Consider the following 18,352-nt stretch of genomic DNA (forward strand, 5'->3'; position numbering starts at 1 on the left):
TATCCATAGAAAAAGTTTTCATCTAATTCTTGAAAAAGATTCTTACCCATGCATAAGTATTTTGTCCATTTTAATGTTTTTGTAACAATTATTTAGAGAAAAAAAAACTAACGTAAAAAAGCTTTATCTTTTTAGTGTTAACTATGATAGATTTTAAAAAAGATACATGTCTCTGAAAGAAAATATAATCTTTTTCAATATTTGCTGGGATAGTTTTACCTTTAAAAAAATGATATCTTCTCATGTGACTTATGTTTTTAGAATGATTCATACCATGTAAATATATATGTTGCCATTGAGAGACAAATGATAAATTTTAAAAATTATACTAATTTGATAAATATTTTTGAAATTATATTATTTTGATAAATAAATTTATCTATTACATTAGTTTGAGAAAAAACTCTTAATTACCTGTCGGCTAGCACATCATGTGACGTGGAAACGACACAACCCGGGCCCACATGCATGAGACGCCACCACCAGGTTAATTCATTCATCACATGAATATACATACATACAAATACATATACACCCACCATTTTCCTCCACCCACAATATTATTATTTTTCCTTAAAACAAAAAGTGATCGAACTACAAAAAAGCAAAAGTCACCTTATAAACAACCCACAACCACACATTTAAATAAACCCACCATCATTTTCTCTTTGTAATATAGATATATATATAGAGAGAGAATTTGTATTTGTATGTATATATGGGGATGACGTGGGACGATATCGTTTTGATCGAGGAAGGCAAGAATAGTGATGAAGCAAGTGTGGTGACGGTGAATTGTCCTGATAAAGGTGGCCTTGGGTGTGACCTTCTACGGAATGTACTTGAGTTTGGACTTTATGTTACCCGTGGAGGTCTGTCGTCCTCTGTCTCTTTACTATTAATTTTTTTTTTTTTACTACTTTTATATAAGTTTGTGTTTAGTTTTTATATGTATTTTGATGATAGAAAATTTGAACAAATATCAATAGACGCATGCTTGATTCTGTATTTGGATGAACTAGCATAGTAGCCATTAGGGGAGGTCTAGAGGGGGAGCAAACCCGATTCCTGGGCAGGGTACTATTTTGAGCGGGGTACAATATGTTATTATAAAAGTAACTCTCAATGACGTCTTACACGGGTTTTGGGTCCCAATACTGTCTCCGACGGTGTATGGGGAGGTTGAGATGTAAACCGCCTTACCCCTACCAAAGGGTAGGTTCTACCGAAGGTAGAAAAAGACCTCCAGCCTTGCTGGCATGAGGATCGAACTCATGACCTCTGTCTTCAAAGGCAAGAGCTCCAACCACTAATCCAATTCAGTTGGTAACAATATGTTATTATATATGAAATACCCGTAATATGTATTTGGTTCCATTTAACTAGTTAATACTATGATTTTGTTATGTCTATACTTTATTGTTATAACATTAGTTATCATTTATAAAATCTTTTGTTTATATATATGAATTCGCTAGAAGTTAGGGGCATTTTTTCCAGACTCGCCTGGATACTTATTCTCATGGCCGCCATTTGTAGCATGCCAGTGTGTGGGCTGAGTGGTTCATTTTTAGAAAAAACAACTAAACGAATCGAGCATAATTTATATACATATTTACAATATCTCTACAGTGGACATTGACAACCGCTTAATGGGTTGTCACACACCCACGGCTCAAGGGTCTTGCAGTGTGGATTATTTTGTATAGTTTTGCAGTTATTTTTAATATAATTTCAAAATTTAAATTTTAAAATAAGGGTTAAACTTAATTTCTAGCTGCTTGTGGATGGACGGGTGGCAGCAATAGTTGGATACGGGTGGTGCAAGATAATGGTGATGTGTCACTTTAAATTGGGGAGATATTTTTGGTGATTTTCATGTAATTGACCATTTAGTGTCCACGAAAAAAGTACCACTCACGACTGGTTAAAGGACCATTTGGGTGATTTGAGTTCACGCAATTAAAATGGTTTAAACATCTTGTAATTAAATGATTTTCTCGGGAAAAGAGGGTGATATACACAACACTTTCTTATTGCTATTGTTGAATCTTAAAGGTGTTAGAATTTGTGAATACCACTACAATGTTTCTCATTCCATTAGTATCAATATATACATTTTATCATATATACTGCAATTTTAAGAAATGTGTGCGTTTGTATAATTGTTTATGCTCTTTTTGTTTGCAGATTTCTCTACTGACGGGAAGTGGTGTTACATTGTGTTGTGGGTTGTTCCACGGCCAAGCTCACTGAAAATTGACTGGGAGAGCTTAAAAAAGCGGCTTTTGTCTTGTTGTCCATCGTTTTTACCCGCTTTCTATCTCAATCAGTTACCTAATCGTTCTAGACCACCTACAGTATATGTGTTGAAGGTTTTTTCCATGGATCGCAAAGGGTTAATACATGGTAAGTTGTAAGTGTTAGTAGTCTAATACTGCTATTGCGTCTCTTCTCCTGATTTTTTTTGGTCCTCACATTTGAAAGTTGCTTCACAAGTTCTGATTTGGAATTTGCATATTTATAGATGTCACGAAAGTCCTTTGTGATCTTGAGCTAACAATTCAACGATTAAAAGTCATGACAACTCCAGATGGCAAGGTCTTGGACCTCTTCTTCATTACGGATAACTTGTAAGTCTTTCTGTTTAAACATGTTGTCGTATCTAAAATAAATATTTTAAAATTTAGTGATGTTAGAAAGAACTGTTACCTTAACTAATACCATGCAAAGAGCGTGTGACTTCATTAATATACTAAACTAATACCTACAATTGGCATAACGAAATAATTAGGTAACATGCCAAAACATATTAATTTGTACTACCATGTACCTGCAAACATAGTTTCTGTCTATTTTTAAACTATTAGAAATAATTAATGTGTTGAATATGGTTATATAACGAATAATCCAAGTCAACCTATGTTGTAAGTAGATTGAGTTGAAACTGTTACCTCCAGTTTTTCATAGCCATTGTATCATGTACTTTTGGCCAAATTGGTTCAAGAGCAAACTTGGTCTTTAGGTGTGATTTGAAAGGGTGAGGATTCCCTCAAGATCTCTAACTTGACTAGTCAAATTGGGAAAATCAGGACCCTTAAATCCTAGACCAAAATTTCTTACCTTTATATGCAATTAATCGTATAAATAATTGGTCTCTTATTATTTTTATTTTGCTATGTGCTTTGGCATTTGTTCTATTCGGTAATGTGGTGGGGTTAAATTTTTTGTAGGGACTTATTGCACACAAATATCAGACGAGAAGATACGTGTGAGCATCTTAGTGGTGTCTTAGGAGAATGTTGTATCAGCTGTGAACTTCAGTTAGCAGGGCCTGAGTACGAATGCCAACAAGGGTTTCCTTGCATATCAGATGAAATTGCAGCTGAATTGTTTAGCTCTGAGCTTTCCACAAAGGAAGATGCTTCACAAGCTCTTAGTACAGACGTGGAAAATGTAAAGAAGGCGGTTATAACTGTGGATAATTTAACGAGCCCAGCTCATACCTTACTTCAAATACAGTGCCTTGATCAAAAAGCTCTTATCTATGACATTTTAAAGGTCTCCAAGGACTGCAATATCTGGGTATAATACTCATCTTGGCTTTACATTTCATTTAGTCTGCATTTTATAGGGGATGCAATGAGAGGCAGTAATTATATACGGTAGGTATGAACCTGAGACACTTTTTACCAATTTGAAATTTGTTTTTTTGAAGGTGGCAAAATAGGCGGGTTGGACGGGTTGGGTTACAGCTACCTCTACCCTGTGTTCATCCATTAGTCATTAAGTGCTCAATTTGAGAAAGTATCAAGTTGCATCTTGTTTTATTGGGCAAAATAATGTTTTAAATGTATAGAGTATTCTTTTCTAATCCAGATCGCATATGGAAGAATCTCCAGTAGTGTTAATGGATACCGGAGTTTGGATTTGTTTATCCAGAAAGATGATGGGAAAAAGATTATAGATAGTGAGAACCAAGCTGCTCTATGTTCTCGACTAAAGGAAGAGATGCTACATCCTTTGAGAGTCATCACCACAAACCGTGGCCCGGATACAGAACTTTTAGTTGCTAATCCTGTCGAGCTTTCTGGGAAGGGAAGGCCACGTGTTTTCTACGATGTCACGTTTGCATTAAAGACGTTGGGGATATGTATTTTTTCGGTGAGTCTTTTAATAGTTGTCTTCACATGCCATGGTCACAAAAAGCTTTATGATCTTGATAAGGTCTGACAGGATTTCTTTTAGTCTGTTTCCCTTAAAATTATAAGGGATACAGATAAAATGACCGAACAAATTTCTTAATAATATATCAGCAAATTCTTGTCCATTGGCTGTGCAGTTCTAGAATTACAGATAAATAACCAAACCTATTTGCGGGAGGTGGCAAAATGGGCAGGGTAATGGGTCAAAGCAAGTATTTTGTGCGGGCAGGGATGTGTCAGGTTGGATTGAATCGTGATACTTTGGTTTGACAGTTTCTCATATTTTACTATTAATCAGAGAGTCAATATGATTACGAAAGTTAAATTATCTCAATGATAACCTAATTTTTTGTATTAAATCATTTAGGAGGTTTATGCATTAAAAATTATTTTGGGCGACTTTTACCTGTTCAATATTATTTTCATTCACACGTTTGGCTTAAATCGGCCCATTTATAAGTAAATGGGTCGAGTTTCCACCCTGTGGAAAGTTTGATGGCTTTGATGTGGGTTTATAACTTTTATTTTGTCTCTTTGTGTATATTCAATTGTTATTTAAACTTTTCCTTGAACTGTATTCCTCAATTTTCATGGGATGGTCCAATGAACTGTACGCTATACTAACATGGTAGTTGTTTTGGGGGTGTTACAGGCTGAGGTAGGAAGACACTCGACATCAGATCGTGAGTGGGAAGTGTACAGGTTCCTTCTGGATGAAACCCGAGGATTATCATCAACAAGCAACCGATCTAAGCAGGATATAGTTGACAAAGTCCGAAGAACACTTATGGGCTGGTGAATAAAACTTCAATTTCCATTACCTGTCTTACATTTTGCCGATAATTTGCTAATCATGGTTCTTAAAATGTATCTTGGTTGCCTGATTAGCATCTCTGGTTCTTGGAATCTTGGTCCTGTTGGATCATATGATTTCTGCATGCAATGTGGAATGTTGTGGCTTTACTGTGATTTATGTGTTACTTTTTACTTTTTAACATCTTAGAATTAATCGAAACTGTATCTCACCCGCAACACTTCTATCAAGTTGCAACCTTAACTAGACAAGAGTACTGGATCTAAGTGTTGTCTGAAATGAGATTGCGCCAGTAATCTAGTACATTATTCTGCGAGACGTTTAATTGTGCACCTAGCAGATTTAGAGACTAATGTGAAGGAACATCCCTAGCCAGGGGTCCAATGTAAAGACCAAACAAACGCTTAAACATTTGTTGTATGGAAGCTCACACCGATTAATTTAGACACTAATGACTTGTGTTCCTTGTCAAATACCAACACAAGTCACTAGTGAATGCATAAATTATAAAAGTGTCAAAGTATATTCTATAAAATCAAGTGGCAGAACCTTTACAAACAATATATTTTCTATTTGTCAACTTTCAAAAAAGATAATTAAGTTGGTTTTTATAGAGTATATTGAGTGATTATTTGATCGTCTAATTGATATTTGCCAACCACAAAAGATCCTAGACGTTACCAAGTGAACTTACAAGTGGAAATCACAAAATCTGTTAAACGTCAACTCTTTTAACATATCATCGCCTTTTTAATAGCCTAATAACCAACCCATGGCTTATTTCCATGAAAACATACATCATTTTGCCAAACATCACCTCTAGTTCCCTAAACTTTGCAATTATATTTATACAAGTGACATCAACGTTTTTACATGGAGGGACTTCCTTATTGAAAAGTTGAGTTAATAGTAGCAATCAATTTGTCTTTGAGCGGACTATTAGGAGGTTTTTTCTTTTATTATATATTGGGTGAGAGGACTCTCTAGCATGAACCCATTTAATAGTATTCAATTCGCACCTTTCAGAAAAAAAATTGTATATACAAATATATTAGATCTTATTGTGGAAAAATGAATTTATGGATATAAATTATCTACTTATATTTTCTCAAATTTTTATTATCTTTTTATAACTCTGTAACACCACATCTTGTTAAATTTAATTTAACGAGTGGAATGTTAAAATAAAAATTTCATTTTTTTTATAATGTAAATTTCCCTCACTTTTACACGCATAAACTTTCTAAATATTCTACACCAAATCAGCTAATTCGTTGATTTTTGTTCGAACAAAAAGTAAAAAATAAAAAATGCAAGGGTATATTCGAACTTTTGCAGCTTTTCACGGTTCATAACTTTCAACCGTAATTTATTCATACATACATCCAGACACACACAAAAATATATACATATAGTCATACACACACATATATATCACCCCACCAAAATCTGAGGAGAGAGAGAGAGAGAAAAAAAATATATATATGGAGGGGAAAACCCCCAAATCATCAACTACAATTACTATTCCTACTACTCATTATACTCCTTCCCCTCCAACAACAATAGCATCATCATCAGCTTCCGCCAAAACCGTTACTAATCCTTCTTCTTCTTCACCAAAAATCATCAGAGAAGACGGCGAACTCTTTGCTTCCGAAAACGACGTAATCTCCTTTATATCTATATTCCTCTTTATATATAATAATTTAACATAATTCATGTTCAATTTATTGTTCAATGTGTTTTTTGTAAATTCTAATATACATACATATATTTTGTATATATATATATTTATCTGTATATGTATATATACACAGACGCATACATACGTGAGAAAGCTGAATTATCATTAGGTTTTTGGTGTCCTTTTGTATCGAATTGGTTTTTATATTCGTTTAATTACTTAATTAGGGTTTATACGGTCTGTATTAGCCTTTAAAATTCCTAATTAATTTTACTGTACTTTGTTAATATTAATTAATTCGTTTTGATGATGCTATATTGTTTTAAATTTCTAATTTGAAGTATATACAGGCTATTTTGAGATTTATAACAAGGTATTCTATATTCTAGATTGAAATATCATTCGGCTCGACGTTGATATATTCATTTGTGGTTTTGGTTTCGTTTTGGAGCTATATCGAGGTGTATATGGATACGACGTATTTGTGGTAATGTCCGGTCAGTTGTTCTTGAAGCTAGGAATATGTTGTAAGGATTTTGTAGGTTTGTGAAGTTAAATGAGACGTAATATAGAGTTCCGATTAAAACCGCAAATTAAAGTAATAAGTTTGAGCCGTGTTATTGTATATCATATTCTTATGATTCTGATTGAAATGGTAGATAGTTGGAACTCTATTGAGGTGTTTGTAACGATGATGTATATATGGTAATCTTCGGTTAGAACTTCATTAAGCAAGGAATTTGTTGAAAGAATTGCAGTTGGGAGATTCTGCAAGTTGTTTCAGTAAAATTACTAGATTGTTGTATTCATGCAGAAATATGCATCCGCTAATCGTGGTTGTTGTTTTTGTGACCATTTTGTTGTTAGTTGATTCATGTGGGTTTCGTATCATACTTTTGTTTCTTATTCATTTGGTGTGCTTATCCTTATAGGCTGAGATGCAATTAATGTATTCTTGATACTATTAGTTTACTTATTCTGCTTATAGGAAACCTTGGAGCTAGATGAACATGCTTTTTCACTGTCAATTATTGGTATTTAACTGAAATCGTTTTGATATATGATTTGCTTCCCAGGAGTTAGCGGGACCACGACTCCCTAATAGCACAATTCTTCCGGCAGCTCCATCAAACAAGGATGTTAAGGCTGCTGAGACAGGTATACCTTCTAGCCATGTAACTTTGTTTTAACATATCTGCTTCAGTCACACCATATCTGTACATAGAAGCATTATATCATGCTATTATTACGCTTATATATTTAAAGTTTTCTATAATTTACTTGTTAAATTCGATAATGAGTGGCATTGTACACTTGTGTTAATGTTGTTTAGTATCTTTCGTATTAATGAATGTGAACGTGTATTTATGATCTATACACATATTTTCCAAATGTGTATCTGGTTTAAATCAGACCATGTTTGTTCTTACTACACTATCTCACATCATATTATTGCCCTGCCATTTGTAAATTTATTATATGCCATTTTCTCCTGATTTCCATAAGGAGTAGTTGCGTAATTATCTGCTCCATAAAGCTATCTAAGCAAGTGCGGTATTATGTTTGCATATCTTTCACCTTGCATGGCTACTGGGAAGTTCCGTGCTCGTTGAAAAAATTATGCATACAGTGCTTGATGACATTCTGAATGATGGTTTGATGTTTCTTGCATACTTGGTAGGGATATCTGCTCTGACTAACAATTCTACACGCATTTCTGCGGACTCAAAAACTTCAGTGCAATTGAACAATCGTAAAGGTACAGAGAAGAATCGAGTGCCTTTTGTGATTAGTTTCTCGGATGATGACAGTGGCAGTGAGTCCGAAGAATATGTCCGAGGAAACAAAATAGAGTCTGTTGAGATGACAAGAGGAGTCACGGACAACAGAAAATCCTCCACTTCAATGGGGAACTCACAAATGTGGCAACAAGCTGCCAAAACTAACAAGCAAATACCCAAAAAGCGATCTATGACTCGTATATTTGCCCCATCAACCAACAGAGTTAATGCAACCTTATCGAATAATGGTGGAAGCTCCTCTGTTGGGGCAAAAACTCATCTTAAAAAATCTAATCCGCCGAGCAAGAATAAACTTGGGCCAAACGTTCATGTGAACAGCAATAAAGTCCAAGACCTAAGACAATTAATCGCAATTCGTGAAAATGAGTTAAAAAGTAGAAGTGACAAACCTGATAAGGAGGCAGTTCCAAGCTCGTTAAAGAACAGTACAAATATGAAAGCTAAGAATGTTGCTGTTAGGACCAGAGATTCTGCTGAACGTGTATTTACTGAACCAAAGGAACCTGAGCATAAACGTCTAAAACTTAGTGAGCCTCCTACAAATGCCCCAACTTCTGCTGGCCAACATGACAAGCCTCCTTCAGAGTCTACAGGAGCCGGAACTTCTGCACTGGATATTGATGGCTTGAATGGTAGATATGATGGCAGTTATTGTGACAAAGAAATTCTAGGTGGGACACGACAGACCAGTTCATTGCAGCAGACAAAGGAAGTGAAAAATTATAACACCCCTTCAATGAATCCACCATCAGGTTGGAACGAAAGCTATGAAGTATGTTATGCTTAGTTTTCTCGTATCATCACTAGAGGAAGAATAATTTGAGGTATCTGTTGGCTGTGTAGGTGCCAACATAATCCGGAATAACAGTTGGCATAACAATAATCTCGTTGGGTCTTCTGCACAATTAACTGCTATAACTTCTCCACCTAGACAGGTACATAGAATTTTGTTGTGAATGTTTAAAGAACTTATCTTTAGAGCATACTCTGTTATAACTGATGTGAATCTGTTCGCACTCCACCATTTATGTTGATGCACAGTAGCATAAATGTGTAAAAGAAAGCAATTGCATGCACATAAAGTTGTAAGATTAGATATGTGGCTTAACTTTTTATTATATTTGAGTCATGCGTATAAATGGCTCACCAACATGTTTTTTTCAATGACATGACTAAAAGAAAGCATGCACATAAAGTTGTAAGGTTGGATATGCAATTACCTTGATTTTTTCTATGACATGACTATTATTTTACCATGATAATTGTTTACTTAGGCCACTCAAGTATTACAGTGTTGCATAGCAAAACTGTTTTACATTACGTATCATTCTGGTTTTGCCGGTACTAGCATACAGAAAACCAAATTTCTACTTGGATGGCATGTAAAACTGTTATATATTTGGGTTGCTTTAAGGAAATATATCTGATGTAATTTGCTACACTATTGAAAGTTTTAGCATTTTTGTCAAGATTAGTACTGCCTGATTGACTTGATTACATCTCCTATCTGTTTGTGTATTCGACTTATGTAAGATGGAACTACTAATGTCGATTGTGTTAGTTATGAACGTACCCCATCTGTTGTGGTTCTTGGTTGCAGAGGCTGAGAAGTTAGTACATGGAGATGTAGAATCAAAATTCATTTTCCTCACGTTCCTCTCCAATTTTCTTCTACAATGGATAGATGTGTTTTTATATGTTTTCATTTTTTGTTCCAATTTCTTAGAGAAACTGGATAAGTGAGATAACTTGTTCTTTGCGCTTGCCGCTAAATTTGGAAAAATTCTTTTGAGATACTAGCCCTTACCTATTCTTTCGCTGTGCTATTTTTCCAATTATAGAAATCCTAGCCCTAATTTCCTCCTTTTGCCATCCTTTCCCTGTGCTATTTTTGGGATTTAGATACATAAATTGGGAAACGATCTCTGACATCTGCTACTCAGTACTCACCATTTGCTGCTTCTGCTCGTTGGTGGTTACATAACAGTATCCTCTCCCCTACTTGCTTCTCTCCATTCTCCTGTATTTTTGATGCTCATTTTCCGATTACGTCTGTCTTGTTTCTGTATTACCTCTGTTCATCAGATAACTATTTTGTTTATGGTTGTTGAATATGTGCAAGTTTTAGATGCATTCATTTCCAGATTATATACATTGCAGATTAGATAGGTCTACACATCTTCTATATACAATTGTTTTCAGATATTTTCTTTTATTCCGAGATTACATGGGCTAACAGATATAACAAAATGCAAACCGATAACGGTATTATTGTAATTACTACCCATTTCCATTTCTCTATGTTCATCCTTAATCCCTACCAAACAGCTAATAATCTCAAGTCATCTTTGTGTTTTCTATTAATTAACCAGTTTCTCCAGTTCTCTTGTTTTATTTGCATTTCAATTCATATCCCTGCAATTGCCCCACCTTGCCAGTTTCATTATTATTATCATGCTTGATATTCAACACACCTTTTAATTATTTTTTTTGTCTCGTGCTTTAAAGATTTGTGATATTTTTTATCATAATTTGATTTGTTCCTAAACCTCTGCACAAATTTATTATATTACTTGCTAAATTGTCATTTTAAGGGTGACTAGACAAGCTTAGCCTTCATAGTCTAACTTAATTGGCAAAAGATGAACATGCGCACTGGGTCCTACTGCTTCAAGTCAGCAGTTGTGCTTTAGTTTATGTAGATTGTCGAAGTATGAGTTGGTACTGCATAAAGCCTGTGCTTAGACCATGGGTCTATTATTAATGCTGTATTCAATGCTAATTTATCTTTATTACATCATATCACTGATAGTTTGCACTTATTATGGCACTCGAAATAGTATTTATGGATCAATAAACTACTTGATGTTGATCCGATCTTTACCAACTATCTGTTTTTCAATTGATTCAAGGGACCTCTCAATAATTCAAGTATTTGGAATCATTTGGGTACTACAAAGATGTTGGGAACTGGTGAGATGGATATGAAATCACTTCTCGAAATAGAAGAGTTGCAAGACAAAGAGCTCGATGAGGCACAAGAGCATAGGCGCAGATGTGAAATTGAAGAAAGAAATGCTTTAAAAGCTTATCGTAAGGCTCAACGGGCTTTAGCTGAGGCTAACGCTAGATGTACTTATCTTTTCCATAAAAGAGACTCTTTTTCAGCTAATCTGCGGTCACATGTAATGGATGACTCAAGTATGTACTGGCCAAATATGCCGCATCTGCATACTAGAGCTAATGTGAATTCCATAACTAACATGGTGGAAAATCATCTACCACAAATGCAAAATGAATTTCATCAGAATGTTAGGCCAACTGATGATCTACATGAAGATGGAAAAAATCTGGTTTCTGAATCATGTGGTGATCCTGATATAAGTGAATTGGAGCCTCACGAGGAAGAGAAAACAAATGATGTATCTTCTTCACTTCATGAGAATAATAATACTTTAGCTGAGGATGAACGGGCATCTGTTTTTGCGCTTAAAGTTGGTGATACTAGTCATTGGGAAGGATCATGTAGCGGAATGACTGAAGTTCATAATGACTCGATGATGGCACCCAACCCTAATGAGGACTCATTGCTTCTTGAAGCAACATTGAGGTCTCAACTGTTTGCAAGGTTAGGAGCTAGATCTTCCAAGAAAAATGATTTGGGCCAGAGCATTGAACCTACCGTTGATGATTTAGAGGATGGGGAAATCATGGAAGATTCTGGAAACACACCATTTTCTGAAACCGAGAGGGACCAACTTTATGATATTGGAGGTACATATCTTGTTAGTTCTCAAAATTTTCCAAACACAATAATGTTGGCACTTTTTATGTTTTAGAAACAACTCAGTTGACATAAAACTCAGATGTATATCTTTGGTATGTATGTGGTGCAAATTTTCAATAATATCTACTTAACTATATGGCCTGCTGGTTCAACAAAGTGATTTAACACATTTTTTTCAAAAAAGAAAAAAAAAATATGGATGTCTATTTAACCTGAAGGCCACAGGTTCAAAAAGTTGATATTGATATATTAAACCCGAAAAAGATGATCCTATGTAACTGAACAAATGCTTAGATATTATGCCAATATTATTATTTTATCGTTTTTTTTTTTTATTATTATTATTTTTTTATCTGCAACAAAAAGATATTGGGAGGTCAGATAAGAGTTTATCTGAATACTCCATGGGCACCAAGGAACCGAGTGATTTGAAGGAGCATCCTATCAATTATGGATCTTCTCTGGCTGAGCCAATTTTGCGTAGTGGTTTTGGTCATGTGAAGTTTGCAGACATTATGAGATTCATGCCATCAGAAACTGGTGATGTTTATGCTGATAAGAGAGTTGTTGATGGTGTATGTGGGGTGCAGCCAACTGATTTAGTTTCCGGTTCAAAAGCATTTTCTTTATTGGACATGCATGTAACTGAAGTTGGTTCTTACTCCTGCAATTTAGCAATCAACCCTTTTTGGCCTCTTTGCATGTTTGAATTAAGAGGCAAATGCAACGATGATGAGTGTGATATGCAACACATCAGAGACTATTCATCCAAAAGCATTGATTGTAACAGAAATGGTATGAAACAATGAGCTCACTGTTTTTTTTTTCCTTTTAAAATATGAATTTTTTTTCTCTAACGTTTAGAATTCACATTATCTATGCAGATAATAGAATTACTCGGTACCTTGGTTCGCTTACATTGGCTCCACCTACTTATGTGGTGTGCCTAGACAGTCTGAAAGATGCATCACATCCGTATAAGTACTTTGTAGCTCAAACTGTTGAACAACGCTGGCAAAAGTATTATAGTGCTTTTTTGGTTGGGTCAAGTTCACTCCTCGCAGATCTGAACTCAGATGAGCCATGTCTACATGGTCCTGAAACACGCATTGAGGTCCATGGGGTTTGGAACAGACAATCATCATACTTCCATGGTAAACATGGCAAAGAGGTCAGTCTGCATACTTATTTTGGATGTAATTTGATTTCAATGGCATCTTGTTTTTTTTGTTGTCTTATATCCATTTATTCTCTCACAAGGCTAGTAGGATCTTGATGCCAATGATTCATGTTAAATATTTTGATTAGAAATCAGTTGAAAATGATATAATTGATGCAACTATGATGTTGTTACCAAATACATAATTGACGAAAGGGGAAAAATTTGTTATGAGTTTTTCTTTGCCGATTTATAAATTTTATTAATTTGAGGATTCTAACATCTATCTACACCCTATGTATATATAGAGCCTCTCGGATCAGCATATGGATGATACTTATCAGCCCCTTGAGGTAGCTCTTTATAATCTCAGTAGAGAGGTTAACAAACAGAAAGGACGCAAAGAGGTATTTGTGATACCCGTGTCTATTACATAGAGGTTAGATGTCGCATATTGGATGGGTTGGGTGGGCTGTACAAGTATTTAATAATATTAAAAGTTATACTCTTAAGCTTTTCGTTTTCTTAAAATTAGTCGTCTTTTTCTTCTTTTTTGGAGTAAATTGAGCCAGTAAGTTTTAACCATTTGAAAACATTTTGGGGCACTATTGATCGCTTGACATGCTTCTTAGCCAAGTATTTAGTGTGGTTTTCAGTTTGACCCTTTGGAGGTATAATGCATTCCTGAGTTGGTACAATTTAGGTCAATGGGTCGAAAGTGTAAAATTATATATATGCTGGATGCTGCGTGTTCCATGCTTAATTAGTGGAATATACAGGCTCTCATAGTCCTTGCTCGAGCTCTTGAGGAACATCCTGCATCTGTGCTTCTCTGGAATGTGTATCTGCACATTTACTACAGCAATCAGAAGTTAGTTGGAAAAGATGACCTATTCCGTTATGCGGTATGTACCTGGTGGTGGTTCTCTTTTCATAGATTATGTATTATTAAGGAGGCAAACCTCATGTTGTTGCTTTATAAGTTGGAAAGGAGTTTGTGCTCTACATGGTACTTTGTGTTTTATATGCTGTTGTGTATTTGCGGAGCTAACGATTTGAACCTATATATAGGAAAACTAGTCAATGGACAACACGTCAAATTAGTATACTATCGTTTAAAGTACATATAAAAGCTAAAAATCTCTTTTTAAGTATCTAATTGGAAGGAAGCAGAGATGATTATTGTCATAACAGAGTTTTGTGATCGTCTATAGTACATCATATATATTTTTAGAGTTATAAAAATCGACAAAAAAGTGGTAACCGTTTGAACCCAATCTTTCTCGACCTGTACATAGAAAAGTTATTTTAATACGAACTTTATGAACTAAAGTTGAGTATCGACTTATCTCGCTTCATCAATTAAAATCAGTTATAAGAAAGGGTTGGACATGTTAATAAGAGCTATTGATTTGGAGTTTTGACTACTTTTTATCTTTAGTGCCTCAATAGTTTGATGCTTTTTTATTGCTTGTTTGCCTGATATCCATACAGTCTGGTCAGTTTCATATTGTCAGATAACTGTTTGTGGGAAGGTATCGTTAAACCACAAAGTAAGGGGTTGTACCTAAACAAGCTACTGAAAGCTGCTTTACAAACCAAGTTAGCCCAAAAGGGCTGAGCGAAGATCATATGGGATTTTATTGACTCCAAGATTCCTACATGACTATACAATTGACTTCTAAATAGGTTCAAGTGTTCAAAATATAAATAAAATAAAAAAAACAAAAGAAATCTCTATAAATGTAAGAGACTTAAATAAGATATCTTTTGAAATATGATAAAGAATAAAAATTGTATACCGAAGTAGTATATGATAACTAACCTAGTTCCTAAAAGCTGAATATGATAAATTTTAATTTAAAGTACCAGAAGTAAAGTTATTTTCCCAGAATATCCTAATTTAACATAAACTAAGGTAAGTACAGAAATCTGTCCTCCATCAGTTTAACATGCTTTTAATATCAACAGGGCACTTACACTGTTATGTGTGTTACTATTCCATAAGATAGATAAGTACAGCTTGCTTTAGAATATGTGTTCACTATTTCAGGATGCTTGACAGTCATCTACAGTGTTTTTTCCTGGGTGTTTTCTAATTGGTTACGTTATGATGTTACTATAATTTTTGACAAACAAGTGATTAAATATGCATTTTTCTTTCTTTATCTTCCTTTTTTCTTTTTCATGTGACACGTTGATTCTGGATTCCAGGTTGAACACAATGAAACATCTTATGAATTATGGCTGATGTTCATCAATAGTCGGGAGAGACTTAATGATCGTTTGTCTGGGTATGACGCGGCAATCTCCGCACTATGTCGGCATGTATCTGCTCCTGAAAGGAATGCCAGGCTTGATAGTGAATGCATTTTGGATCTCTTTTTACAAATGATGAGCTGCTTATGCTCTTCTGGGCAGGTTGACAATGCAATACAAAAGGCTTACACACTTTTGTCATCTACAAAAAGATCCTGCGAGCTGACCCCTCTGTTTCTTCCCGATCTTTATAAGTCCCTAACAGTAACTGCAAAATGTGTTTTATGGATATCTTGTATCTACTTGATCCTTTATAAAAAGTTACCCGATACCGTCGTGCGACAATTCGAATGTCCAAAAGAATTATCTGCAATAGAATGGCATTTTGTTCAGTTAACACCTGATGAAAAGCTGCAAGCAGTCACCTTGATGGAACTTGCGAGTGAATTTATTGATAGCATACCAGAACAGAGCAAAAGGACTCTTAAATCAGCAGAAAGGTTTGCTCTTAATCACATCAAATGTGCTGCTGTTCTTGAAGGTTTTTATTCTTCCAAAATCCTGTTGAAAAAGTACATCGAGTTGTACCCTTCATGTATGGAACTCGTACTTTTGTCAATACGAGTCAATGGATTTGACTCAACTGAGTCAACATATGCAGCATTTGAAGAGGTTATAAGTAATTGGATTGCAGAATCTGGTGTGCAGTGTATCTGGAACCAGTATGCGCAATATGCTCTTGAGACTGGAAATGTGGATCTTGCTAAAGATACAATGGAACGTTGGTTTAGCTCCATTTCTGAAGATCATCATCCAAAGACAAATGTCAGTGCCTGGATATCAATGTCGACCCAGACCGATATTGTGTTTGGATTGCTTAATCTCTCCTTGCATAATCTGTTGCAGAATGATCTTACGGAAGCCCGTATTGCCATTGAGCAGGTTTTTGAAGTGGCCTCTTCTGATTACTATAACCATTGCGTGAGAGAACATGCTACATTTTTGCTTAGAAACAGTGTTGGTTTCGGGAAAGCCAGTTTCTATAGTTTCTTAAACTCGATTAACCGTTATCTAATGGATCCACGTGTTTCCCCTCTTCCTGATCCACTTTCCAGAAGCTTTATCAAGAGCATCAAGAAACCAAAAACTCAAAAAATCGTTAACAATCTACTGTGTCCTATATCATCCGACTCCGCTTTGTTGAATCTCGTTCTTGAATCATGTTATGGCTCTCTTCTGCTTCCACTTCAAGCTTCTGAAAGACTAACAGATGCTGTGGATTTTGCTGAAGCTTTAATGGAAATAAGGCCTGCTAATTATCAGCTCGCGCTTTCCATTTGTAAGAACCAGTTTGATGTGAAACCTAGCATATCTTTCTGGGCGAGCGCACAGTTGATAGATTCTCTGTTTCAGGCAGTTCCAGTTGCACCGGAATCTGTCTGGGTTGAGGCAGCAGGCTCGTTAAAAATTGTACCAGGCTTAAAGTCTATGCTGGAGAGTTTTCACAGAAGGGCATTGTCGGTTTACCCGTTTTCGGTAAGACTATGGAAGTCGTATCTTGGCTTATTCGCTAGTAATACTGAGAAGGCCAATGCAGTCGTTGAAATGGCTAGAAAAAATGGTATAAAGCTATAATTCCGAGTATGTTGTGGTTGTAGATGTATCGAGTTTTTGTTGCAGATTTTATGTAAGTAGAAGAATAGTCATTAACCTCTTGAGGCCAGTGGGTTGTTAATCTTGTTTTTCTCTATATTTTGGTAAAGAAGTAGAGGGGTAGGTATAAATGATCATTGATGGAAATAGAAAAGTGTCTTCAGATGGCTACAGCTGTAGAGAATTATCGAAAGATTTTGTTCTGTTAACCAATTTGCTGAATTTTCAATGGATCTCGGTTCTGATACTCTTTGTTCTTTGAGCCATCTGTTGTTGAGTTGGTTATCTTGTTTAAAAAACTGGTCAAGATATTAATTGGCAAGAAGTGACGAATTTCATGTGGTCTCAAATATTATTAACGTTGAATAATTAGATGGGAATGAAACATAACTATTTGTAAAAGGTTTTTTCTTCTAAAAAACCAACATGGCAGTTTCTTTTTAACAATCGGTTCATTGAAAGATGTGATCATTAAAAGATGTTTTGTTGGTTCCTGCCATCAGAACATATATAAGTTGGAACGAACATAAAACATACTGATTTGTCAAACAAGATTGTTGAACAAAAAATTTTAGAAGCACCCCAAACCGGCAATGACTGGATAAAGTAAGAAATATAATGATATGACTACTCGATGAGCATGCATTTTATGAAAGTATACTTTTGATTGCATCCCAATGCAACCATATACTAGTATTAGTTGTATATGATGCTATATAAAACTTTCTTATAACTTACATTAGCTACTAGACATATATAATGTGGGCTATTTTTAATTTATTTATTTTTTTGGGAAAGGTTAGGTAAAACATGTTGTACTTATCTTAGGTAAAGCAGGGGAGGATTATGTAAAATTTAGGAAGAATTTATGTAAAATTCAGGGAGGACTATGTATGTTTACTAAATTCAAAGGTTTAATTTATAACTTTTTTTAAAGTGGCAGTACCTAAGGTTAGGTAAAGCCTGCAGTACGGATCATTTTCCCTTAT

At 35.1% G+C, this 18,352-nt stretch overlaps 2 protein-coding genes across 2 annotated transcripts; both read left to right on the forward strand.

Moving 5' to 3' along the window:
• Window positions 1–569: 569 nt before the first annotated feature.
• Window positions 570–5,202, forward strand: LOC122586991 (ACT domain-containing protein ACR9-like). The gene is made up of 6 exons (XM_043759043.1): window positions 570–872; window positions 2,191–2,409; window positions 2,528–2,633; window positions 3,234–3,585; window positions 3,880–4,164; window positions 4,858–5,202. Exons 1-6 carry the CDS (start codon window positions 719–721, stop codon window positions 5,002–5,004), a joined length of 1,263 nt encoding a protein of 420 aa, XP_043614978.1. The 5' UTR covers window positions 570–718; the 3' UTR covers window positions 5,005–5,202.
• A 1,265-nt stretch (window positions 5,203–6,467) lies between these two features.
• LOC122586803 lies at window positions 6,468–17,610 on the forward strand. Its single transcript, XM_043758791.1, has 10 exons — window positions 6,468–6,683; window positions 7,780–7,861; window positions 8,385–9,257; window positions 9,349–9,440; window positions 11,418–12,279; window positions 12,659–13,087; window positions 13,177–13,463; window positions 13,760–13,858; window positions 14,231–14,356; window positions 15,666–17,610. Exons 1-10 carry the CDS (start codon window positions 6,504–6,506, stop codon window positions 17,343–17,345), a joined length of 4,710 nt encoding a protein of 1,569 aa, XP_043614726.1. The 5' UTR covers window positions 6,468–6,503; the 3' UTR covers window positions 17,346–17,610.
• The last annotated feature ends 742 nt before the right edge of the window (window positions 17,611–18,352 follow it).

This window comes from Erigeron canadensis, chromosome 2 (genome assembly GCF_010389155.1).
Source record: "Erigeron canadensis isolate Cc75 chromosome 2, C_canadensis_v1, whole genome shotgun sequence".
In the NCBI taxonomy this organism is placed as follows: Eukaryota; Viridiplantae; Streptophyta; class Magnoliopsida; order Asterales; family Asteraceae; genus Erigeron; species Erigeron canadensis.

Coding starts and splice junctions, on each gene's coding strand:
- LOC122586991 (XM_043759043.1), top strand. CDS start 719: ATGGGGATGACGTGGGACGATATCGTTTTGATCGAGGAAGGCAAGAAT. Junction 2,634..3,233: donor TTCTTCATTACGGATAACTT/GTAAGTCTTTCT, acceptor AATTTTTTGTAG/GGACTTATTGCACACAAATA. Junction 3,586..3,879: donor CCAAGGACTGCAATATCTGG/GTATAATACTCA, acceptor TTTCTAATCCAG/ATCGCATATGGAAGAATCTC.
- LOC122586803 (XM_043758791.1), top strand. CDS start 6,504: ATGGAGGGGAAAACCCCCAAATCATCAACTACAATTACTATTCCTACT. Junction 9,258..9,348: donor TTCAATGAATCCACCATCAG/GTTGGAACGAAA, acceptor TTGGCTGTGTAG/GTGCCAACATAATCCGGAAT. Junction 13,464..13,759: donor ATGGTAAACATGGCAAAGAG/GTCAGTCTGCAT, acceptor ATGTATATATAG/AGCCTCTCGGATCAGCATAT.